Genomic DNA, 27,411 nt, shown 5'->3' on the forward strand with positions numbered 1-27,411 from the left:
AAGGAGCAAACAATATGTTTTCCTCTAAAAGAAAAAAATAAATAAAAGTAGTTTATCTCACTTATTTTGCCCACCCATATTAGAAACTTGTATCGACACTTTTTACTGTTTAGGTAGTCATTTATGAGGTTGTTGTGTATATTAGTTCAAGGATGAACTTAATTACTGTTATCAACTTTGAATAAAAGTCTTTATTTGTCTCCATTCTGTAGCAATTACACCATATTTCAAATTCCACCATTTTTTTTCCCTCCAAAACCCACCAAGTAAATATATATTAGACCATAATTAGAGTTGTTTACCTTTTTCTATATGCTGTACACAAAGTTCTGTGTTCTATGAAAAGGGAAAAGGAGGGCAGTATGGTCGCTGGTGTTTTGTTTTGCCGGTCACATTTTGTAGCGAGCTGCAGATTACATGATGTTGTCACACACGCAAACTTTCAAATTAGACTTAAGTTTGATTCTAGAAACTGGTGATAATGGATCACACACACACACACACACACAAACTTTCACACATGTACAAGAACACAACGCACATAGTTGTGTTTTACACCTTGTTTTTAACATAAACAACAATGGTATACATTTGTGCACACACAGACACACACTAGGAAATGCACATGCTGTCAGAAGAGTAGTAATTAGAACCATACAGGAGATATTCTGGGTATAATATTAATCTCTCTGTGTGTGTGTGTGTGTGTGTGTGTGTGTGTGTGTGTGTGTGTGTGTGTCAGGGAGAGAGAGAGAGAGAGAGAGAGAGAGAGAGAGAGAGAGAGTCTGTTGCTGCTGCTGTCGTTGCTGCAGCCCAGTTTCCATGGTAATGTTGGAACCCATCTTCGTCTCTATGGTAACTTCTGGTTGGCAAACACAGAGAAAGAGAAAGAAGAGCGAGAGAGAGAGGGAGTGAATGAAAGAGAGAGATGAGGGGAGGGGAGGAATGACAGAGGAAGAAGAAGCAGAGGTGAGGGATGAGAGAGATGGAGAGAAAGAATTAGGAGTTTGCAATGACATAGTGAAGTTTTGACAAACTCTACTTAAAAGCCTTTTTAATAGTTGATCATTTCATCCTAAATCCTGAAGTACATGATGGAGTATATGACTTAGATGTTTTTACCACCTAACCTGAAGAATAGCTTATGTCGCTCTTTGTTTAGCAGGTTTTCATTTTTAGCTGACTCATTAAACCACATTGAAATAATCACCAAAAGTAGAAAATAAGTTGAAGTGAACCCACACTTTATTACATGTTTGTTTTCTCACTCCATTTTCTTAGGTGCAGTATAAATCTTTCCAAACCTGCATTATTTACCTGCTGCCACACTTTGATTCACTGTTGTTGAGAGCTCTAAATACAGTAAATGGTGATTAGAAGTTGGCAGTTTGGCACAAATGAATTGATTTCGGAAACAATTGTAAGTTGCATGATGATGATGATCGAGACCTGAATTACAGTTACAGACTGAACACTTTTCTCTGTGGATAATATGTGAGAAAAACAATCCGTTTTGAAATAATAACAAATGTTACTCCAGTGGTCTTTTGTTGTGATGGTTACATTTTTGGTACATTCTGTTCCAGGTTGTTTGTTTACGTCTTTTTTTTGTCTTATCCATCTATTGAAATTGGCATGAAAGAAGAAACATGCACTGGACTGTGATGTGTCGGTGGAAACTTTCGAAAACAGCTTAATGGCTAATCCTGTTTTGCAACACACACACACACACATGCACAGAAGGTCATAGTGAATGGAAACATTGTTCGCTGTATGGTAAAATGTCGATACTATAATCTGATTGGCCTAGCTGATGGATAGGTGGTTTGCTTGACCTATCACAGATAACTGAATTGTTGCTCCCACATACTCACCTTTCTGTCATTCTGTCTGCCTCCTCCTCTTGCTCAGTCTGTCTCTATAGTCTCTCTCCATCTATCTCTCTTGCATTCTCTCTCGGACATCTTTTCTCTTTCAAATCACTCAGTAACCAGATTAGTCTTTGCTGCCCCTTATGGATTTTATCCTTCGCGGGTCTGTATGAACGGAAGGGAAGGAGAAAGAGAAGTGTGTGTGTGTGTGTGTGTGTGTGTGATTGCGAGTGTCAGGCTGAGCTGTTCCTACCATATGCTTTTCTCTGCTTTATTCTTCCGTGCGCCACACTGTCTGCCTGTCATCAGCAGATACCCCACCTGTGTGTGTCTGTCTGTAAGGTGTGGTGGACAGTCACTCTGCAATACAAATTCTGAATATTAAAACTATCGATTCATGAGGCTCTGAAACTGACTCACACACACACAAGAGGGAAAGAGAGCTGGGTGGTTTCATGTGAATAGAGAAATAGAAATGGATTTGAATTCAAATGAAAGGAATTTAGAGCCAGCGAGTCAGGAGACAAAGTTTAATACAATTTCTGAGCAGCCCATTTACAGTACAGCTGTCTTCCAGACTATCGTCAGTATTATGTCGTTCTCTGCTCTCTCAAGCATTTCCAAGTGTGGGGGGAAAACACTTCCAATTTGCAGTTTTTGTGATAATAGGAGCATTAGGAATACCGAAGAACAGCAGAACATGAATACACAAGTTCTATTTGATTCAGTGCAAGTATAAACACCCTTGTAAGCTTTGTGCAAGAAAATTAAGTTCCCAAATGGGACAATGATACCACAGCTGTTGTGTCAAAACAGTGGTTACATTAATGACTGATTCCCATGGCCCAGGATATGAGTGTGTGTGTGTGTGTAAGTGTGTGTAAGTGGCCTGGTGGTAGTGGTAGTCCGCACAATGCTTCTCCATGCTGAGAAAAGTGTTTGTTTAGCTGGACTAGCTTTAAAGCCACATCAGCGTGAACATCAAATCTGAATACAGCCGCTGTATACATGAGCTCACCCAACACTAACATGGGCTTTTAAAGTTAACACCCCCCCCCCCCCCCCCTTTTTGTTTTTACAAGGCAGTAAAGACACATATTTAACGGTAACTCATTTTGAGAACTTAAACTTCGTGTTACATATTCAGCGCCTTGAAAATGCAATTTAAAAGAGTAGAATAAAGAAGAATAAGAATAAGAATATATAAGAATAAGAATAAAGGCACAATTTGTATGTATTTGGAATTTGGAACCTTATGTTTGTGCTGTGTACGACTCTTGGACACAAAGAGATGCTCAGTCCCTTCAGACACAGGTTGAACTGGTCCTCCACAAGGGAGCTGTAGTCTAATGAGACCCTGACTGACCTTGTGTCCCAAGCCCCTGACCCTCTGTGAGTGTGTGAAACAGGGAATATGATTAATGAGCACTGGTTGGCTCTTAATACATTTTCATATTACAGGTATGTACTAGAAAGCTAGAGCAAGGCTGCTACTGTTTTGTTTTACGCAGGCTCTACACAGTTTTGCACCATTGCTTTGATCCAACTTCAATGTTTTGAGCTTGGCAAGGATGAGAAGGAAGATGTGAGAGACGATAAAGTGGATGAATAATATCTTTGAAAGTTTACAGTGGCCAAAAAGTTGTATAATCTCTCTTGCGCACACGCTCTCTCTCTCTCTCTCTGGGCCATTTCAGGACATTTCCCAGAACCCCGTTTGGCAGAGGTCATTACTATGACAACAGTCTAAGATGAACCCTGTAGCGAAAGAGTTGCGTGTGTGTGCGTATACATGTCTGTAGTAGGCTGTGAGGACAAATTTTGATTCAAACCTGTCTTTGTGAGGACATTTTGTCAGTTCTTCACAACTCTATTTTAGGTTTACGGTTAATAAATGGGTTTCGGTCAGGGATAAGGTTTTGTGAAGGCTGTCCATATGAATGGAAGTCAATGCAAGTCCTTAAAAGGATAGCTGTGCGAGCCTCGTTTTGTGTGTGCACTGTATGTGTTTGTGTTTGTGTGTTTGTGTGTGTGTGTAGGACAGGAAGAGAGCTGCTGTGTCTAAATAATCCAAATGCTTTGATTGTGTACTTGATTACAATTTAGACAAATAAAGTTTCTCGCAAAAGTAATTACGCACAAGAAAAGAAAATACACACATACAAAGATTAACAGGACAATGTCTTGTTCTAGCTAATAAACCCAGAGAGGTTGAGAAATAATGGATGTGTGTTGCTAAGCCCAAATATCTTGAATTTATGTGTGGGATTCAATGTACAGTATGTTATCCTGTTAACAGTATTCACTTCCATATGTAACTTACTCATCTTATTATAAATATGACTCACCCAAAGCCTTTCCTCAGTCTTTTTATAATGTTTCTCCACTCTGTCATAATAAGGCTTTCTACATCCTGCCCTGTGGGACAAATAAATGGACCTGTCTTGTGTTTTGTGTCTTGTTCCACAGGAACGTGTGGAGTATCTGTTCCTCATCATTTTCACAGTGGAGGCGTTCCTGAAGGTAATAGCCTATGGCCTGCTCTTCCACCCGAACGCCTACCTGAGGAACGGCTGGAATCTACTCGACTTCATCATCGTAGTCGTAGGGTGAGTGAACGGAGGCACAGAGAATTGAACAAAGCTGTGAAATGTTGTTAAATGGTCCTTTAATAGTCCCAGTGAATTTATTCGGTTTGATAGAAGACGTGTCAGAGATACTGAGCTCTGCATGAATGTAATTGATTGATTCTTGCCAGGATTTTAGGAAAGGTGCTGGCACATTTTTAAACAGCAGCACATGATGTGCAGAATCATCACAGTGATTTGTTGTCATTATGGTCAACAAATGGAACTACAGCCAAGGCAAATGTCAGCCTCTGTCTGATGCCAGATGTTTTCATAGTGCTGACCTCTTTAAAAACTTAGCTCATAGGTTCTCTACGTTTCTGAAAGGTATCGCTCAGTTTATAATGATATACTAACTTCACAAAATCTGAGTCTGCTTGCACACGATGGCCAACAGGGGCATCACAGTCTTTTTGTACTTAACAACTAAATGAATGTATGTACCTCAGAAATATTCAAGAAACAAAATATTTGCATTAAAGCAAGCTTCTTTTACAGTCAGTCCATAATAACGCTGCATTCAGCTTTGTAACACAGTGTTTTGGTGAAGCTTAAACTGATTAGTTTGTTAGATGCTGATAGCAAAGCTGTGCTCTGCTTTTCTTTATCTGCAACTCAGCAGCACCATTGCCCATCTGCTAAACCCTCTGCCTGTGGATATCTGTGCGCGTGTGTGTGTGTGTGTGTGTGCCCCGCTTGCCAGCTGTGCTTTGAGTTCAGTGTTGTTGGCACAATAGCCAGTGGACCTGAATGCTATAAAAGTGGTCTAATTGACCGTGTGTGTATGTGTGTGTATGTGTGTTGTTAGAGAGAGACAAAGACAGCCATAAGGCCTGTAAGGAGGCTCAGTGAATGCTTAGACTGAAGTGTTCGCTCACATTATCCTTCACCGAGGCCTGGTTCACACTGGATGTGTGACGTGTGCCGGCTGTGTCTTGCTCGCGTGTGTGTGTGGACTTTAGTTTTTGATTTATGTCCGACAGGAAACATCGTGTACTTTTTGTTTACTCAGATGGACAAAGATAATCTTGCTTTGGATAAAAGCGTCTGCTAAATGACATGTAATGTAATGTAATGTAATGTAATGTAATGCTTCCACCCTATTAGAGCTGCTAAAATACAATATATTTTATGTGTTCAGATTCAGTCTAGACACTAAAACTACTGTGAAATTTCTTGCAGGGAATGGCACGCACATGTGGCTGAAATTAAAAAGATGACAGAGCGCTGCAGCGACGCCACTCGTCCAGTGTGAACCAGGCGTAGTCTAGACGCGTAGACACACACACACAATCGGCTAGTCTCCTAGTGCCAGTGCCTCTGGCATTAACACAACATTTAACACTCTTATGCTGTTATCTACTCTCTCTGTCTTTGTTTGAAGTATCCCTTTAATAGGGACTCAGCATTATTTGACACACAATAATGCTGCATTTGGTCCCAGCAATGAAAAAAGTGTTTTTTTCCTTGCAACCAGAGCGAAACGGAGGTCAGGAGCCCAGACACAAGGTGCAGATATGGAATTGGTGAGGTTTAGTGTTGTGCTCAAGAGTGCCTTGCCTCCAGAGGGTTGGGGCTTGCTGTTTTGGGAGATTGAAGCAGGGTGACCTTCCGAATGGCTCTTCCGATGTAGCGTCGAAAAAATGTGTGAAAACCAACCCACACAACAGGTGTGTCACAACGAACGCACATCACGAATGATGCACGTTGCAAAGAAAAATGTGCACCATATGGGCACAACAGCATTGTTTCTGGTTGTGGGAAAGGTGTGGGAAAGGCCACTTTCCTCTTTTGTCTTTTTACTTTTTCCAAATAGCCAAGTCAGCATAATTTGTCCGTCATATCGTTATTGTGCGCCACACACAGGGATGTGTCAAGACAAGGCTATTTTGAGGAATTAACAGAAAGAAACGTCTTCAAAAGTTAATGTTCAGCTGCAGTGAATCTCAGTGTGTGCATGAATTATTAAAGCTTTTCTCTGTGCCTTTATGCACCTCATTTTCATCCTGCCTCCGTGTTTGCGTGTGTGTGTAGATGGGAAGTGACAGAGTTTACTCGCTCTGGCATCAAAAGGGGTAAAAGAGCTTGTACCTGGTGATGTGCAACCTGAGAGGCACACACACATGCATGCACATTCACACAAATGCTATACTCTTGCTGCAGGTATATGTATCCAAGAGTAGATAATACTGAGAGTTAAATATAGCTTTAAAAGGCAAACATTTCACACGTACAATTATCTCTTGTACTTTTACAGACCAAATAGAGTCATTAATCACTAATGATTATGTAAAGTCATTTCAGCAAAACTATTGAAATGTGTCATTCCAACCTTTCAAATCTGTCAGTTTGTCATCATTCACAATTGAATTAAAGATCCAACTTGTAATAATTAGGTGAGAATCTAAAGGTGAGACTGTGTATTGTAACAATTTAAATGCCTTTTTAATTTAAGGCCATGTTGATTGTTTAATCCCTCAGGGCTTATTACAAAAGGAGCTATAATTTAGCGGAAGTTGTAGGTGATGCTCTCTGCATATGGTCATTCTTCTCTGCTTGGGTTATCGTAACCCTCTGCCTCAAAACATGAAACTGGGAGGGATACATATAAAAGGTCTATTATCATAAAGCTATGAACACCATATGATTTTTATTTTAAAGTGAATCATACAAACATATTTATGGGTAAAACGTTTGATTTTGTAGTATGTTACACACCGACCCTGTTGTGTCGGGATGGTGACGTCATGTTGACTGTACTATAAAACCTCACAGCCTTTATCTGTTGTCTTTATGAATGTACACAGTTGGCAGCGTCCGTAGCTGTGGATGTACACAAGCCATGATGTGGTGCTACATTCAATGGTTCTAATTATATTTTCACACCCCACCACACCGACAACATGCTGGGTGAAAAGCTTGTGGTGCAAATGTATGGCTACTTGACATGCTTTTCATAGGGAGGGAGAGGGAGAGAGCGAGAGAGAGAGAGAGATCTAAATTGAGAGGGAGGTAGTGCAAAGTAGAGAGGCAGAGAGAGTCGGGGTGATGTGTTTTGAGAGGTCTTTTCAAGTGGCCATTTCATCTGTGCTAATTGATAATTCTCCATGACTAATACACAGCTGACTGGCCTTTGAGCCGCACTAGCTGGATAATGGCATTGTATGGTGATTTCTGAAGGATCTCGGAGAGACGGAGAGAGGAGGAGGAGGAGGGGAGTGATAAGCTCAGCTGGACATACATAAATTCAAGTTTGTGAGCCAGTCATGCCAAAGAGATGCCTGTAAATGATTTCATAGAAGATAATACAACTAACAAAACCCTGCAGCATAAAAAGACATTTAACCCTTTTATTAATATTATGATGTGTTCACTATTTTGCGTGGACATTACTCAGAGCATGTTGGACAGTGAGCCTGACTCATGGTGGATGATGAGGGTGTATAACGTGTGGTACGTTTTAACAGAAAAAAAACAAATTCTCAAATTTGAATCATTATTTACAATATTAATATTTTTTCTTTTGTTTTTGTTCCCTCAGTTCTGTTAAACCTCACTCTATATTTTAAATGTTGAGAACCACTCATCCAAAATACCTTTTTATGCTCGTTAAGATTTGGAATTAAGGGACATTACCCAGAAATACCCACTGCAAGGCATACACTATACACAAATTAAATATTGAGAACCAGTCTTACACAAAGACAAAGAGGAATTGGCCTTTTTTTATTTGAACTGTATACGTTTCCCATTTCTCTTCTTATTACAGCACAGACAGTGAAGTCATGTGAAGTCATGTGGCATTAAACATACATTATATGTCATTCTGAGTATAATTTGGAGACACTACCACCACACACTACCATTCTGTCAAACCTTCAAAGCTCAGTGTCTCACATTTCCTTATTAATAATAATATACATTTTTATCTATGAAGTGCTTTTAACAAATATTTAAAGACATAAATAAAGAAAGCAATAAAATACATTTGCACATATTCAATGTTAAAATAGAAAAATACAATAGAAATCATGCATTAAGAGCAATTCTGAATCTTTCTGCTGAGTCAGTCCAGCAAACACATTTGAACCACATTTCGATTGAGAAGCAGTACAGGTATCTTCACCGGTTTAGTTTTTCAACAAGGTTGGTGTCTTCAGAGAGTTATTGACAACAGTGACAATAGGAAATATAAAATAAAGCCATAATGTCATCACTTGCGGATATGCATCACTCTGGATTGAATCAGTTTATGTCTGTATCTCTTTTTGTTTCCCTCTCTCTGATATTTTCTACTTTGTGGAAATGGAATGCCAACCTGACAATGCTGGTTATTGAAGTCATTACTTTCTCCTCGCAGGTTATTCAGCGCAATCTTGGAGCAGGCCACAAAAGGGGACGGTGCCACTCCGATTGGAGGGAAAGCGGCAGGCTTTGATGTCAAGGCTCTGAGGGCATTCAGAGTACTCAGACCCCTCAGACTGGTGTCAGGAGTACCAAGTAAGTACTGAGAGCTGGGACAAATTATGAAGGAGTGAACGGAAGACGTAGAAACCATCCTGTGGGGATCAGGTGTGAATGGTGATTGGATAAGTTATGAGAGAGGAATGAGCCACAGATTGGAGCTGATGTTGGTGCACATGCTCACACGCACACACACACACACACACACACACACATGCTCAGACACAGATTTCTCTTGTCCTCTTGTCAGGTGCTCAGACAATATGAGTAGTAGATGTGTTAGTCTGTCAACCTGTCTGCTTTAGTCCCTGCAGAAATCAATAATGCAACAGAGTAGAAGACAGGAAATGAATGGATGGATACTGCGGTTGAAGGCTGTGAGTGAGCGAGTGAGCGAGTGAGTGAGTGAGTGAGTGAGTGAGTGCTCTTTTGATTACAGTATTGGATGGATGCAAAGGCTGCTAGAACATGGCACACTGCCGTTTTGTTTAGAAGCACGAGTGCTGTGGTGCACAGTGTAGTGTTTAGCCTGAGCCCCTGTCCAACATCACTGGACTCTGTATTGAGCTGGTGTCATGGCAACTGATCGGTATTGTGTGCTAACTGATTAGCCTCTTCTTTGCCAGTGATCTGTAAATTAACTTTGGTTTTGTTAAAAGGGCAAATGTCGTTTTCCATATTAACTTCTGACAAAGGACGGAAGAAGTACTAGGTAATGTCATTCAATCAACAGATACTAGCGCAGGCAGTCCATGTATTCCCCAGTCATTGATTCCACCTAATGTGTTTTGTACAAACATTTACTCCTCTAAAGTATATGCCAATAATTGCTCAAGAGTCTTTACAATAGTGCTTACATGGCAATTAATTGCAACTGCCCTGCCATATAAAGTAGATATGCTGTATATGTTTACAGTTTGTATACACACCTATTGTATATGCATGTATTTTCAGCATGTCTATGTATTTCCCAGGTTTACAGGTAGTGTTGAACTCCATAATCAAAGCCATGGTTCCCCTGCTCCATATCGCCCTGCTGGTCCTCTTCGTCATCATCATCTATGCCATTATCGGCCTGGAGCTCTTCATGGGCAAAATGCACAAGACCTGCGTCCACGAGCAAACAGGTATACACACACACACACACACACACGTGCATTCACACACTGATGCACAGATGTAGACATAAACACGCATGGTCAAACACATACTTTTGCATACCTCGCTACAGCGATCAGATGTGTTTTGAATCATTCATTCAGCTGCGTGTGAAAACATGCAGTTGTACAGTAAGCATTTGATATATTCACACAGACACATGGTTCCACTCCAGGGGATGGAAGGAGACGTGAACACTGTGCCACACAAACCTTTTAATCTGAAAAACGCTGTAATCTCACTCACATTCCTACTCGAGTACGTCTAAGGTAATAGGTCTGAGTAATTGTGGATTTCAGTGAAACATCAGCCGTTAGCCAATACAGCAGCGAGAGTGCATAGCCTAAACAGTTTAAATGATCCCCCCCATTAATTATTCAAACCATCATTTATGTTTCTGAGTATGAACAATTTGTGCAATCATTGAAAGAGCAGCCTCCATAAATGATTGAAACAATTTTCATTAGAGGCCCCCAGGTATAAATGGACTCGAGTGTTGTTATGGTGATGTTATAGGTCCCATGAGAGGCATTAGCTGTGTGCTGGGTAAGTGCTGGTGAAATAGTCTCAGTTATCCTATACGTCACCCTAGAGAGCTTGTTTTGTAATGTAGAATTAGTATGACACTTTTTCACACTGATTTTTTTTACATTACTGCACCATCTGATTTTAGTTTCAGTTTGTCCCCTTTAACCTTCTCATAGATTCTTTAGAAATGCTAATTACTAAAAGATGGATTTCTGGTTGTTTGAATTTCAGAAATGTGAGCCTGTTCTGTTCTGCATAGACTATCTTATGGGTTTTCTAGATAAAGTATTAAGTACTAACCTGTCCCCATGCAAACATAAGGAGATAAGTCATGTACAACTCGAAAAAAGCTTTTTCAAGTTTCAAGATAGATGCAATCCACAACTTCTACTCGGTGCACCATTAACAATAGACAAAAGCTATAGTCGACTGTATTCTTTGATATTTTGTTTTCCTCAGGCTCAGTTTTGATGTATTCCGCAACCATTGCATCCTGTTTTGTTTATACCTGTATTAATAAAACAATCTGAGTTTTCTACAGCTCTGATTTACACCTCTGTTTGGCCTTTTCCCAACAACAACTGGCTGAGGCACATGGCTATTATAACACTTGGCACCATTCAGCAAACTGTTGGGAAATGCATAATAGGTCATGAATAACACTGAATTAAAATGAAAAATGATGGCATCCGCATGTACAGTATTTGCCTAACTATCGTTAAATCTGTATTTTTGTTTTTGTGTCGCCCGTCACATTCCTGTGCTGCACACAGAGTCGTGAATTCTATGTCACATTTGATGGAGGCAAGGCAGAAGCACAATAACTATATAGCGCTAGCAAAGTGAGACAGCTGCATGGACTATGGCTAAAAACACAGAATGTGACAATGAAAAGTTGTAGAAGTGGATCCTACTGCTAAAAATAAACCTGGACATTCAGTAGGACTTCACAATCATATTTTCATAAATCACACAATCACAAATTATGAGCACCCCTAAACAACCACCTGATGAAGCCTGCATAGTCAATCACAGCTGCTGCTGTTCCTGCACCGTGCAGCTCCAAGTTTCCTGGATGAGTAACAGAAAAAACTAAAGTCTCAACACTGTTTTCTTTCTGTCTCAGGCACCTTTGCAGAGGAAAAGCCAGCACCTTGTGCACCCGATGGAGCTTATGGTCGACATTGTGCACACAATGGAACAGAGTGCAAAATGGGGTGGGAGGGCCCAAACGACGGCATCACCAACTTTGACAACTTTGCCTTTGCGATGTTAACGGTGTTTCAGTGCATAACAATGGAGGGCTGGACGGACGTGCTATACTGGGTGAGCCGGACACCACAATAGTGATTTTGTGTGCCACACTGCTATGAATGTACAGTATAGCTGCTGTTGAACTGAGATAGAAGATTAATTTAAAATGTGTGCAGAATCCAGATGCTTAAGTCAAGTGAACATGCACGTGTGCACACTTGCACATGCAACACACATGTCACCCTAGGCACATATTTAGGTAACATAGTTAAGTATCCATCTTGATAAAACAATTTTTTGCAAAAAAACAAAAGTTTTGACTATTTCCACAGCCAGAAAGCTGTGAAAATTAACAGTTGTATTGCTCTTGTGTCTATATGGATAGAAGATACATTTAAAATAGTTTTAAAAACATAGAAATGACCTTTGGTTTTGTTGTTTACAGTCATTTGTCATTCAGAAAAAAAAAACAATTTTAAGCTCTGACTAGAAGGTAACGATAACCTATGAGGGACACAAGCTTGCACAGCAAAAATGTAATGAAATAATCATGACATTAGTAAATACCTTAGTCAATAAAAAAAAAAAAGATTGGTACACAAGTTTATACAGAAGGTATTGATGTTTTTGAGTTTATGCCTAATCTCAATTAGCTTGAGAATGTAGCTGAATTAAACTGTTGTTTGTGTGTGTGTGTGTGTGTGTGTGTGTGTGTGTGTGTGTGTGTGTGTGTCAATGTGAGTTCCTACTGCAAATTCAAACCGATGTATGTGCTCGTGTGTGTCTGTGTTCATGTATACACATGGAGCAGAGGGCCTGCTAGCTCTACACCCCTTCTCCTACTACCCTGTCTACTGCAACCTCTGGTGCACACACACACACACACATGCGCGCACACACTCAGACATTAATTCACACAATATGCTGATTATGAAACTGCTGCTGCTGAAGTCAGCTGTCCTTTTAATGAATTGGTCCTATTTATCAGATTATAAGTACAAATAATATTGGAAAAAATATTTAGACAACACCAAGGCTTTAAAAACATTTGGTTTGTACGCTTCATTAGGTTTTGGCCATGCATTCCCTTAGATGTCAATGTTCCTGGAAATTTGGATTAATGATATCAAACAGCTGGTGCTCTCTCCCCCATCCTCTCCCTTTTTTGTCTTCCTCTGTCCAGTAGTCTTCACATTAAAGTAGCAGATATTTAATAACTCATTCTTGAAATTACCCCGCTTTGATTATTTCTGCAGCTGTATGTAATAAATTTTGTCTGTTAAATGCCCTTTAATTCACTCTGAAATTTGCGTTATAATTGAATTCTTGTCCACATCATCTCGCTCTGTCACGAGCAATGATAATGATCTGTCTCTTTATATGCAGATAAATGTGTGGCATATGTCTGAATAGTTACTGAATATCCTGAGAGTTTCTTGCTTCAATGCTTCATGCCATGACGCTGCTGGAAAAGAACCAGATTATATGCACAATTTCATCTAAATTTAATTTTTGAAAAAAGATGACATGACTAATACACTTACAAAAGCTCATGTTTGTCAGTAACAAAAGCGGATAAATGTTGTTTATCATTCTTCATGGTGGATCATCAAGGACCTGCTTTCCAACAAGCAAACAAAAGCATTTATTCACACTGTTAATCATACAATGCTGCCACTCTTGCTCTGCCAGAGCTCTTTTTAACAGGCTGTACTCTTTCCTTGTTTTTCTTTTCCTCCTCTAACACACCGTCTGTCCTTGACCTCGACTGTGCCCCTCTCATTCACTCTATTATTCTCTCTCAATCCTCTCAAACTTCCTTTCTAACACTTCTCCTACCTTCCGTTTTTTGCCCCTTATCTGTCCTCTCCCTGCCAAATCTCTCTGTAATCCACTCCTTCTCTCCTTCTCCTTCTTTCCTTCATCTATTCTCTCTCTCAGATGCAGGATGCTATGGGCTATGAGCTGCCATGGGTCTATTTTGTGTCTCTCGTCATCTTCGGCTCCTTTTTTGTTCTCAATCTCGTTCTGGGGGTGTTGAGCGGGTAAGAGGTTTCACTGTTGTCATGTGTGTGCATGGGAGTATGTGTGTTGTTTGTGACGTGGCTGTTTGTGACGTGGCCTCTGAACCAGAGGAATTGCTGCGTTGATTCTACATATTTGCTCTAGTAGATCTGGCCTCAGATTTCCGTCCATCCTGAAACTGGGTTGGCCATTTCCATGCTTTCATGCAATGACAGAGCACATGTTTCATGGCTTTGATTGGTTGTAGGTTTGTTCTATGACCGCTGAAATGGAAGATGAACGGCAGGGTTTCAGACCCATTTTGCAAGTTCAAATGAGTCTGTGATGCCAGGCTACTCTTCGTAATGTTGTAGTTGAATGACTATGTAGCAAGGCTCCTTTAATCAAATGTTTAATTAATATGACTTTACACAACATGAGATGAACAGTGAACAATGTACTGTACACTATATTGTCATTCACAGAAGTGTATACAATGTAACACATCTACATATGAACTGATATACAACGTTGTTCAATTCCATGTTGACAAATAGCCTGACGTTATCATTGATATGCGAATCAGGCTGATACCATCAACCTCCCTCCAGCTTTTGAGCAATAAAAGAGCCAGGGCGGCCAAAATCCTCCACAATCGAGGAACATCACACTGACGGTCACTGGACTGAGAGAAATCTCCTGCTCTCTCTCTCCACTCAAACAGTCCGTTGCTACAAGTCCACACATGCATTCCCACACACATACTGTACCTTCAGTTGTGATGCACTTTGTGTCATGTCCTGTCACAACCTGTCTGTGAAGGGCAGGTACACTCACACATAATTACTAAAACAGCCTCAAAACAATAAGCCACATGCACTACTCAATCCAGTACATGTGTACAGAACAAACATTTGTATTTATGCATTTGTTACATTTATTTGGAACCCTTATTTTGGCTTTAACCTTTAAACAGCTTTTCAAGATCGGTATCTGTGTGCTTACTGTAAAGACAGATCTGGAGTTTAATGTGAGTGTACATTATTTTAATAAATTCTACTCTGGCAGGCGAGCAAGGTGCTCTTTTACCGTGCTCTGCCACGTCACGCTGTTTCAGTACAAGCACCACCCGGCCTGTAGGGACACATTGGGGTATAAATAATTCACCCTCAGGTCAGCTGTGGAGGTGGAAAGCTAGAAAGAAAAAGAAAAGAAGAAAAAACGTATACAACTGGGAAAACACAACAGGTTCTTTTGAGGACAGTGATGAGGCTGAAGGAAATATGGCATTCAAAATGGTAATGATGGAACGGAAGCATTTCTTTGCAAGTGTATTATAATTTTGTCACCCGAGTTGAATGACAATACATTTTGTTTTAATTAAATCATTGATGAGACCTAAATAAATACTGATTTAAATGTAAATTTAACACCTCACATCTTTTCACCTTCACGTTACTTTGTTTGATAGTGATGATCCCTGGAGTCTTGCTGCACAGTCTGTTCAAGTGTCTAACTGAATGCTGTCTCTCCACAGTGGTTCAGCCCATGTTGGGCTGTGTGAATTCAAATTTTTAACCTCCCCCTTTTCACAGAAATGCATCTGCTCGACGTCTCCATGTGAATACTAATAGTTGTTTTTATTTAAATCATGAGGGTCATTCATAGCCATCTGTCACGGGCACTGTCTTACACGGACAACGTATACTATACTGTCATTTCTAATTCAAGTTAAATACTTTTATTATATTCTGTTAAATACAGTTGATCATGTGTACGTTAAGTGACAAATACTGTGAATGCACCACAGCTCTAACAGGAATCCAACTGAAGCAAATCCATCGACTGGGAACAGTCACTCAGGATCTAACGCCTTCACTTGCTCCCTCCTTCCCCTCCACCCCTCTCCTCTCCTCCTCTAATTTCCCTAATCACACCTTCCTCACTCCTTTCTCCCCCTGCCCTCTCATTCTTGACATCCACCCTCTGTGTTTCCTCTCCCGGGCCCCACTCGTCCATCTCCTAGGTAAATGACGCAGTAGATTACAGGTGGCCCTGGATCTATTTTGTCACCTTAATCATCATCGGATCCTTCTTTGTGCTAAACTTGGTTCTGGGGGTGTTGAGCGGGTAAGGGCAGGGTCCACAGTGAACTGAGACTAACTTCACTCTCTTACCTTACGACTGTTCTTAGTGAGCTTTGCTAATTGTCTTTGCTCCGAGGAATTTCTTCCTTCTTCCTCTTTCTACTTCATGCTTTTTGAAAATCCATGCAGGTACAGTTTGAGAACAAACACATATGGCACCAAAAAAACAAAAAAACAAAAGAAACGTGACAGCTAACACTGAGATTTATACAATGTGTTGATACTTGGAGCTTTACCAACGGAGTTACATTACCCACTTGTACATTTCTAGTCATTTTGATTTGTAGTCGGCTGTAGTGAAATTGTACTTGAGCGTCTGGCTTCAGCGCAATTCAGCGGGACATAATTATTTTCTTGGCGACTGAGATCTTTTGAATATTGCCTCCCCTTAATTCAGATACAGAACTGTGACTTCCGTGAAAAGTGAGATTAGCTGTTTTAATCCAGCCAATGAAAGGAGGTGTGAGCAGAAAGCTGTTAACTTTCATTTCTTCACTAGAGATGAAAAAATGATTGCAGTTCAATATCATTTTTAAACACAAATAATATGGAAATTCACATCACATCTGTAAAAAGGTTAATATTAGCGTTGTCTTTTATTTGTTCTGCTGGTTCCGTCCTATACTATGATGAGATTTAGTGACAACCTGGTTGAGGGGAGTGGGGTGCCTCACCCCTGACTGACCCAAATCTTACTCTTCATAGCCACGGTGATGTTACAGCAGCATTGTGGGAAAATAATAGAGGTCTATCTGGCCCAAACAGCTTGGGGAGGTTTGGCTGTCTGACTATTTGTCTGACTTCTGACTAATGATGCTGTCAACACACTACACAACATGACCTTTTACCAACTGCTTCCTCCACGGTGTGTACGCGAGTCTCAGAGTGGCATAATAACTAATGACTGAACAGAAAGAGGAGCAATAACATAAAGACAGGAGCATTGACTGTGACTGTATTTGTCTGGATGTGGTGTCATATGTAAATGGGGGGGAAATAAAGAGAGGCTGGCCTGAAGGAGTCTGAGTGGTGGGAGAGAAAAGGTTACAGGAAAAAGGGAGTGGTCAGACCTGTGTTTCTCTGGGTAGTCACCAAAAGGTGAGGAGCTTAGTAATGCAGAATGACAGGTGTAAGCTGAGTTGGCACAGCTGGTGACGGGACCCCTCTTTGTCCTTCCCTCTGGGGTTGAAAGAGGGGGGTGACGTGAGGTAGACCCAGAAATCACTGAGGGAATTTCATCTCCCAGCAGGCCTGGGTGTACCTGGAAACAGTTTTACAGCCAGGCTTCTGGAGCTTTTTTAAAAATAAAAACATTCCATTCTATTTCTAATCTATTTATCTATCTATTACTGCTCTTATAGACACTGAACTCAAACTGTGTTGATCCCTGTTCTTCTTAAAATATGCCGTATCCACTATGTGGCAAAATAAGTGTGAGAGCACTTTTTATTGTGAAACAGTTCAGTTTATTGTTAAACAGATATCTTTCGATCGCTGTCTGCAAACTAACATCTTGGCAGTGTCTCTCTCTCTCTCTCCACTTCACATTGTTTCCCTCTTTAACAGGATTTCTGTCCTTCCCTTTCTGAAGTGTAATCCTCTCTTTTATCGCGCTCTTCTCACATGATATGTTTTTGTGAAACTGTAAAGATTTTCAGATTCTTTTTCTCTTTCCCTCCCTCTGTTTTCCTTTCTCTCACTTTCCTTCCCTCTGTCGCTCTCTCCTGCTCCAATACTCCCAGAGAGTTTTCCAAGGAGAGGGAGAAGGCCAAGGCACGCGGTGACTTCCAGAAGCTCAGAGAAAAACAGCAACTGGAGGAAGACCTCAAGGTAGGCTGCTTTTGTGCGTCTGTGTGCACGCGTGTGTGATGGTCACTAGTAACAAGAAAGTCAATACATTCAAAGGAAGTCCTGCTAAACTGTCAGCATTTTCTTCATTTTTGTCTTTTTACGTGTGTGATTAAAGGGCTATTTAGACTGGATCACTCAGGCTGAAGACATTGACCCAGAGAATGAGGAGGAGGGCTTGGATGATGACAAACCCAGAAACCGTGAGTCTACTGTGTTTGTGCGCGTGCGTGCGTGCGTGTGTGTCAGTGAAAATTACATTGTGGTGTGAATCCAATTTGGAGTGGACGTCACTGTTATGTCCCTGCTGTTGCAGGCGATATGTGCAGGCAGCAAAACGGCAGAAACAAGGAGAGGGAAATGAAAGGGGGGAAAAAGGTCTTCCTTTGTTGTTAAGTGTCAGAATAGCAATGCAATAAAAGATGGAAAATACAAATTACTAATCAGACCAATACATGCAGGAATATATCATAATTTAATCTTCATTTTTAAATCCATCTATTTGTCTGTTTCTTACTTTTCTCTCTCCGTTTAATCTGTAATATCATTAAGTAGTTTCTTTTCCACAGACAGATACCTGACCTGTCTGTTTTTGGCTGTTGTTAAATAGATTTTTTTCCCATACAGTAGGTGAGGGAGGGACATTCAGCTGCTCTTACTGGATGAGTGCTTCTTTGATTTCTGTAGCCTCCAGAACCCCTTGCTGATTCGTGACGTCTTTGTTGTCTCGGAGAGTCACCTCAGTCTCCTTGGATCAGGGGAAGTATTAAACAGGGACTCCTCCTGCTTGTATGTTTCATTCTTGTGCTTATCTGCACAACTCCCCTCCTGCTTCTCCTCGTCCTTCTCGTGACGGCCAATGATTTGTGGTTGGGGAGGGCGATTGTCCTTCCTCTCAGCCTTGAGTTTTGTGGTCAGCTCAGGCTTGAGAAGTCCGTGGGAGCTGTAAATTGTAGCTACGGGAAATAACCTGGATTACCCTCATCCCCACTGAATGACATGAGTCTCTACTTGTATGTACATACTTTAGGTACCATAAGTACATACTGTAGGTACCATAAGTACATACTGTAGGTACCATAAGTACCTGCAAAAAAAGGCTGATGTGTGTGGTGCAGCATGTGCTTTTTTTCATTTATTCTATCCATATACTGGAGGACTCTTGGTTTTTCTAGTTTCTCAATATAGCTGTTTATGTCCTGGCTGGCTGTGTGTGTGTGTGTGTTAGTCTTGCTGATGCAGGGTTTTTCGATGACACACATTTTCTCCAGCAACCTGTGTTTGTAACAGTAAGACAGGCCAAGATGTTGTTTACTCCACTTTTGCCTTGAGGATGAATTCGCATGTGTTTTGTAGTGTGATTTACGGATTCTTGTGTGGTCAGGAATTCCTTTAACGGTGCAAATGTGTGATAGGGCAGGTTGGATTGATTGTGTGTATTCTTTAATACAGCTTTTTCTGTTGTGAGGATAATAACTGACTTACTGACAGAGTGACTGACTGACTGACAGCCTGAGAGGATGTTAATATCATCTGCTAGCTCTGGCTGAGAATCCTCCTGAGCTATAAAACCTATTTAGATATTAGTGGAATGTGTCAGACTGCAGCTAACAGCCTCTAGACACCCTAACACACACACTTGCACATGCAAATTCATGCATATACACATACTACTTGGTATACACCCGTAGGAATGTGCGTAGCTGTGTTCTGACAGAAATGTACAGACTTAAATCACCTAGTGTCTCAACAATACCTGCAGGGAGAGCTATGATGGAAATAAACAGAACTTGGTAGAGGGACAGTGAGGACAAGGCAGGGTTGTGTGTCCGTTCTATTTCTGAGCGTGTCCTGTTCAGTGTGTACAGTCTGTCCTGTGAACTGCTCCACAATGGCTTGGAGCTCTGACATGCTCGCAGTGATGGTGAATGAATGACTAATGAAGACTAAATGTGCAGAGGCAGAGCCCGCATTCGCCACATTATCCACACAGACACACACTGCTCGTCTCTTACAGAAGCACACTGCACACTCACTCTGTGAAACACTGATGACTCCCAAGGAAAGAAGGAAAGATGATTATTTAATCTTTCAGTGATTTTTTAAAGAAATTAACGTGGTCAAATAAGCAATGACCCAATTTAGTTGAAAATCAGGCACAACACCTTTGTGGCTTATCCGTAACAAATCGACTTATTTTCACCTGTTACCATTGTGCTCCTTTGGAGCAATCAGTTTTACAAAAACACCACATTAGTGCCTTAGATTCTGGCGTATCAGCCATCAAATATATACAGTATGTCGCCTCTTATTTGGGGCCAATTTGGAAAATGTCATAAATCACAATATGAAAGAAGAAGCTTCCTTTGACCAAGCTTTGCTAATTCTGTAACACTGATATTATGTATGAGCCCAAGATAGTTGTAGAGAAGATACAGTCAAAGAGAATTATATATACAGTATTCATATAGTTATTTTAATTTGCCATTGGTGTAACTTTTATAGGTTTTAAAGCTATAAGTATCTGTCAGCTGCACGCTTCAGTCCATTATTTTTACTAAACGGTTGAACTTAACAGTCATTAGATAAAGATGATCTGACAAAATTATTAATATTAAGCTATCCATTCGAAAGTTCAATCATCCATTTGTTTGTAAAAGTGGAAAATCAAGATACTCACTCTTTCCGTCGTTCTTCCTTCCTCCCCCTCCCTCCCTCCCTTCTCGATGGACAGATCCTCCTCTGGGAAGATGAATGAGGGCAGTTTGTACCCGCTGCCCAGGACATTTTACAACACTCACACACACACACACACACACATTAGAAGGAGGACATTTACACAGTTAAAGAGAAGATACTGTATGTGAGAGACAAGTAAATAATAAGTTGTGTGTGTGTGTGTGTGTGTGTGTGTGTGTGTGGATGTGTGTTCTGGACAAGGCTCACGATTGATCGCATCTTTCTATCATACAGTCATAGTGAAGAGAAGATAAACGGGGACATTATATTGATGTATGATGTGATTAGTGTGTTGTATGAAGACAAATGTTTATAGTCTATAGTGAGTGTGTTGTTTTTTTGGGTAACAGAGAATAGTGGATGTCAATCCTTGTATTGATGTTCACAGTTTTTAGCAACAGTCTCTCTGTGTACGCGCGTGTGTGTGTGTGTGTGACTTCATTATTCATGAGGTAACACTCGTGACTAAGACTTAGGCACTCTTAAATGTGATGACATGTGATGTGAACTGAGTGCTTGTTATTTATTTATGTACAGTACATGTATCTTATGAATTGTTTCCACCCACAGACCTGAATGTGTATCTTGTCACCGCAAGGCCACAGAGTATCAAATCCACTGTGTTTTTGTCCTGGTGCAATTCTCTGATATATACAGCTGTCAGAGGAAAGGGAGTAAGGACTTATTTATGGGTTAAAGTAAAAAAGAGAATACTCTCAGCATACATTATAATTGATCAGGTTGTTTTTCAGGTAAATATCCACCCCTTTTTTTCCTCCCCCTAGGAATGAGATAGAGATTTAAAGGCTGAATGTTAGAAATAGTCTTTGATGAGCTGTGACTGTCAAGAGGGAATGTACCTTTTGCACAAGCAATCATGTTCCTTTCGCAACAGGTTGTTGCGGTGACGCATGAGCCGGTATACGGCTGTTGGTGTTCAAATCTGCATTTGTGTTGTCTATGTGTGTGTGTTCTTGAGCGTTGCTCTCTGTCCCCAGGTAAGAGTCGTCGTTTTCAGTCTCTACGTGGAGCTATGAAGAAAAATGCAGCTTTCCTTCGTAAGGCGTGTGCGTCTGTCTGCATGGTCCAACCCTCGTTAATGATTTACTGGAAAATCCGACTGTAGACATTTAAGCAAACTGCAACCTCTTCCCTTGTACAGTGGCTGCCTCTCAATACTAATTTTTTGTTGTCTCCCGTCACCTTGTTTACACGTACTATTGTCCAGTACTGTAATATCAAGGTCACATTATGTGTAATATCAATATTTTATCACATTGGAGACATAGATTGTACCCTCCAAATTAATATTTCGGCTTTAAACTTGCATTTATTTATTTCATGGCGCTCAGAAAACTATCGTCAGGGTGGAGTTTTGAGATGAAGCCACTTTTTCCTTCATAGATCTTTCTTCATAGGAAAGGAAATGTTCGCATCTGCCTGACTTCTCTGAATGAACAACAAGAGGACAGTGGAATCACTAGTGACAACATTTATTTGTATTACTTGTGATGACGCAGTCCTTTTGTTGTTGTTTCAGCTTCCTTTCCCTAAACCCCTCCCTGCATTGTAGGTAGCCAATCACTATCATGAAAGATTCCAAAAACGAAAAGACAAAAAATAGCTTCTAATCTGGAACTATTGTGATTTTCTTCATGCATTTAAAAATGTTGTTGAGAGGGTAAATGGTGATTCTGGCCTCAACAGTTCAATTGATAATATTGTCTGGGAAGGTTCTCAGTCATCCAGGTCATTGTCATCTTCTGTAGTTGGATGTTAGCGACTGGACTTGCTTAAAGTCGTTTATGTCTCCAAGAGGCTAAAGAAAAGAAGAAGACTCTTGAAGAGGTGAAATGTCTTCAAACTTACCTCACACAAGTCCAGTCACCTACTGCTAACTAAAGAAGAAGCTGGTACTATTGTGGTCATGCTAAAAAAGCGAAAAGCTTGACCATAACAAGCTTTTTGGTGGTAATTTCAACTCAGACTTGAATTAATGTTGTTTTCTAATCTCCTCAATTGAAAGACAAGGATTCACAACAGTAGATTTATGGTCAACAGTAGGTTTGGTCAGGTTGTGTTTGGTATCAGACAACTTAAACTAATTTAAACGATTTTACGTGTAGACAGAACTAAAACAGATCTGCATTATTATTTTTTTCCCTGTAGTTAAACATTTTATTTATCTTTTTATACGGTATAGCACGATGGATGTTGCTTAGAGACAGTGTTGTTTCTCACACACACACACACACATACACACACACACACACGCCAGTATTGGTGAAAATGAACAAAAGTGTGACCTTTACCTATTATTCCCACCCTCCTTTCCTCTCCCTGTCACGTTCTGTGTTACTTTCCCTTGCCTTCGCTCTCTTCATCGCCAGTGTCGCTGGTCTTTGGGGTTTACGCTAACAATAGGTATTAAACTAGTTCAGAGCTCCATTGAGGAGACGGCACCAGGATGGTTTTATATTAGAAAGGCTTTAGCCTCAGGAGAGACCAGAGGGCTGCAAGTGCTTTTAAGTGAGTGAGTGGCATAGCAGCAGTTGGTGCATGCCAATGTAAATGAACGCAGTTGTTCGCAGCAGACATCTTAATGTCGAGAGAGACCATCCAACACTGAATTTATCCACCACCAGTCAAGTATAATTTTTATTTAATTGTATTAAGGGTTTAATTTTCAAGAGCCATTTAAGCCGATTCAAAACATGAGGGGAAAAAAAACAATTGCTTGTTTTATAAGAGAATGTTCCTGCTTTCAAAATGGACATCTCAATTTAACACAGGAGATGTTGAGACTCGTATGCAGTTTCTGATCCTGGTCCTGCACAGGTGTAACAACAAATGTTTGAGGTGACATTGAGGAGAGAGCAGCTCAATCCCACAGGCAGACAAAGACTGACAGAAGCAATAAAAGGCAACGTATCACTTCATATCAGTCTCTCCCCCATGCCTCCCCACTTTCACAGCCTCTTCCTACCTGTCCCCTTTATACGTACTGTATCTCCCCTGGTACAGCCATCTCTCTATTCCCCTGTTCCTACTTATTTTTGTCTCTTTTGCTTTAATCCCTAACTGACACTTAATATAACTCCTGTCATTCCTCTACAACAGTCTCTGCCTCCATATTCTCGATATTCACTCTTATGTTGTAACACATCATTACACTTACATTTCTCATCTCCTTGTAGCTTTATAAACAAAGTTATACTTTTTTTACACATTTACCCACGCACAAAATAACCTTTGGAGCAAGTAGGACTAAATGGTAAAATGTTAGTGTTGAATGTTTGCTCTCAGCATCAATCTAATCCATTTTACAGACCAGAGACGGAAACCAGTATTGTTTATTTTTCTTTTCTTAAATCTCCATGGACTACAAAATCACAAAAGGCTTGTGTTAAGATTTAATTCACGCAGCGTTTAAATATCCTTCAGCTTAGAAGTTGGAATCCATCCTAAGAGCTGGTGCAGAGGTTGCGTCCCAGGCTCCCTAACCAGTAAATATTGCAAGTGTGGCAGCTTAATGTGTAATTAGTTTAAGCATGCGGTACAACATTTGGGAGTAAGTTTGTGTGTGTGTGTGAGAAGGAGAGAGAGAGAGAGAGAGGAGGGGCTTGATGATGCTGATTTGAGATTACCTACATGCCAAAAGCATCTTTAAATTAGTATGTCTACTAGGAAAGCCGCTCTTGTGTATGTTCCTGGATGAACCTTGTAAGTTTGGGTCTAGCAACACTTGTCCACAGCATCTTGACGTCAACGCTGAGCGCAAACAATGTAATAAAAATAACAGTGAAAGGAAGCTGTAATCAAGGATGGAGCTCCTTTTTCTTTTGTGATCGCTCATTCTGCTTCTTCTGTTTTCTTCTTCTTTTTTGTCTTTTCTTCTACAACTGTCATCCCTGCCTCTGCTGCCTTCTGCCTGTCAGTGAGCATGCCAGCAAGTGAGAACGAATCCGTCAACACAGACAATGCCCCTGGGGGAGATGTGGAGGGTGAGACCTGCTGTACTCGGCTCGCGTAAGTACTCTATACTCTACTCGTAAGTAGTCTTTCTCACTCACACACGCCCCTCTTTTTTCCCGCTCTCTCAGTCACCTTTTGTCACTTCCAAAGATGAACTTTATCCCGTATTAGCTCTCCAGTATGAGCACTTACACGAGTGGCCCACTAATGTGACTTAATCAGACCTCTGTCGCATTAAGCTCACGGCGGTCCAGAGACTTTAATTCACTAGCCGTTAGAGAAGAGTTGAAAACAATAACTGTGGGATGATCATCATACCGTTAATGAGTAGATTTTGATTGGGAGCGCTTGAATGAATGAATCTGAGAAGAGGAACTCGCAGGAAATACTTTATAAACGAAAGCGATGACAAAAGAAGCCCAAGTGCCTCTTGACTAGAAAAGCAGAAAGCCTACATTGAATAATAACTGATACCTCTTCTCTCCTTCTGTTTCTGCTCTCTCTCTGTCATGTGTTTGCCAATGAAAGGCTTTTCTCCTCCAAGAACAGCTCACTCACTCACTCGCTCATTCACTCACTCACTCACTCACTCACTCACTCACTCACTCACTTTTTGACATTATTCAAACAAGTGCATATGTTGCTTTCTTTCCCTCTTTCTTTCTTTCTTAGACACAGGGCCACGTGGGAGCCGTGACCCCAGTGGGCCCACATCAGCACACACAAGCAAACACCTACATATAAATCTATTCATCACTTTAAACACTCAAGAATAGAAGTGAATTAAACAGAGAAAGTGAAAGGATGATACAGGCAATTTAGAGGTGAGATCATTCTGAATCAAAAACGCAGTGGAACATGAAGGCCAGGAGGCACGCGTAGATGACACACTGTTGTGTATCCGTACCTTCACCGTCCATCTGTTACGTTGTCTTTTGTTATGTTGTTTGTTTGTCCACCGTCAGACCAAAGTAAAGTAAAAATTCCACACCCGACTATCCCGGACCTAATGAGTCGTAGACTGACCCCGCTCTAACTACAAATACGGGCCCTCATCCTTCCTGTGGGAGATGGCAACACGTTAAGCTGGGAGCAATTGTTCCAGCTCTTATGGAGATAAGACTGGAGGCTTTCAGTGTTTGTCAGTTCTTTTTTACATCACTATGGAGACAGACCTCTGGGTCAGAGCTACTTCGGCATGCGTCGGCCTCATAATCGAGATGGACACGTGGAGAGAAAAAGACATGTGTACTGTCAGCCTCCATATCCAGCCAGTCAGTCATTCTATTCTTTAGCTCAGTCAGTCAATTACTTATTGCATTGCTTCAGTCAGTTACACAGTTACTTACAGCCCTGCAGAGTACATGTTAAAGTATGGTTTGGTTAAAGTGTGAGAGTCACAGGCTGGTAGTAGAATCTAATATCTGCAGTCAGGGATTTAGATGAATGTCAAATAATGTGAGATGAACACAACAAATCTAAATTTCCTCTTCTCTTCTCTTCTCTTCTCTTCTCTTCTCTTCTCTTCTCTTCTCTTCTCTTCTCTTCTCTTCTCTTCTCTTCTCTTCTCTTCTCAAATAAAATGTCTTCCATTATTTCTTGTCACTTTTTCTTGCTGTTACAGTGGCGAACAATCAACAGACGTTAAATTAGATAAATAAATTCTGTCTTTTTCACACCAGGGTTGATGGGAGTCTTTTGACTGGATGCCACTGTGTGTATGTTTACAAGGGGTGGTTTGTTCAAAAGAACAGTGCATGTTCCTAATGACATACGTTTGGTTACATTGCGCCAAACAAATCTGTCACAGTTGGGCGCATTGATATAGACTGAGTGTTTTTTGACAAACATGTTCTTTGATCATCTTACAGTCTCACAGTGACGGCCGACCACATCTCAGAGTCGAAAGTAACAAATGTTTACTGTGTGACACATGCTGATTATATCTGAGAAGTGCAGGAAATACCGGAGGCACACAGCTAAGCTGATCAAGGAACATATTTGTTAAGGCATTTGCGATAACGAGGGAAGCACTTCCCCTTTATCCCCCTCAAATTACCCCTTTCATGTTGTGTACCTGTCTATATGTGTGTTGTGTGTGTGTGTATAATCCATTTTGTTTTCTGTGTTCCAGAAATAGGATCTCCAAATCCAAGTTCAGGTTAGTAGATGTTGTTTACCATCGTCTTTCAACTCACCCCCGCTATCGTCTCGACAGATGTGGCATTTGTGCGGTCACTAGATGTGTGCGTGTGTGTCTGTGTGCAGGTGTGTGTAGGAGACACAGACAGACAGTCGTGACAGTCGAGAGCCTTGACGTATTGATGTGTTGCTTTCTTATTCTTACTTAACATTTCGTCAGATGATTAGTGCCACTGTTGTGTCAACGTGAGAAAGATGAAATAAGATCCCGGTAGCTAAGTTTAGCTGTAAGAAGGTCAATGTGGAAACACAGCAGGAAACACAGGTTACTCTGAAGAGGCCGGTCGTTCCAACTGACGCATTGCATTTTACCGTCAGAATGCATGTCTGCTGGTTTCGTGTTGTGCGTTGTGTCTTGTGTAACATTCAGTGTGTGCATCATGGCGCAAGCTGCTGTCTGCCTTAGCCGACAGAGCAGCTCTCACACATTCTGACAGAAAAAAAAAAAAGCTGGTGAAACATGAATTTTCGCAACCTCTAGACGGACATCCGCCTCGATGGTGGACAAGGAATGTTCTGGGTTTGGGTTTATTTAGCTAATTTAATTAGGTGATAAATACGTTAAATGGCTGTGGTACAGTGATTTAGAGTGCA

General features: G+C 40.8%; 1 protein-coding gene across 3 annotated transcripts in view; it reads left to right on the plus strand.

Annotated features, from left to right (window-relative positions):
- The window catches only part of cacna1c (calcium channel, voltage-dependent, L type, alpha 1C subunit), a 166,784-nt gene that overhangs the window by 98,974 nt on the left and 40,399 nt on the right, over window positions 1-27,411 (plus strand). For 2 of the 3 annotated variants that reach the window (XM_058624875.1, XM_058624873.1), the window contains exons 4-12: window positions 4,341-4,480; window positions 8,859-8,998; window positions 9,937-10,089; window positions 11,775-11,974; window positions 15,933-16,036; window positions 17,796-17,883; window positions 18,020-18,104; window positions 24,579-24,669; window positions 26,750-26,776. In XM_058624875.1, the coding sequence (XP_058480858.1) occupies window positions 4,341-4,480; window positions 8,859-8,998; window positions 9,937-10,089; window positions 11,775-11,974; window positions 15,933-16,036; window positions 17,796-17,883; window positions 18,020-18,104; window positions 24,579-24,669; window positions 26,750-26,776 (1,028 nt within the window). Of the gene's footprint in view, window positions 1-4,340; window positions 4,481-8,858; window positions 8,999-9,936; window positions 10,090-11,774; window positions 11,975-13,843; window positions 13,948-15,932; window positions 16,037-17,795; window positions 17,884-18,019; window positions 18,105-24,578; window positions 24,670-26,749; window positions 26,777-27,411 lie in introns of all 3 variants that reach the window. The other variant, XM_058624872.1, reaches the window with a different exon arrangement.

Source organism: Solea solea, chromosome 3 (assembly GCF_958295425.1).
Source record: "Solea solea chromosome 3, fSolSol10.1, whole genome shotgun sequence".
Lineage (NCBI taxonomy): Eukaryota > Metazoa > Chordata > Actinopteri > Pleuronectiformes > Soleidae > Solea > Solea solea.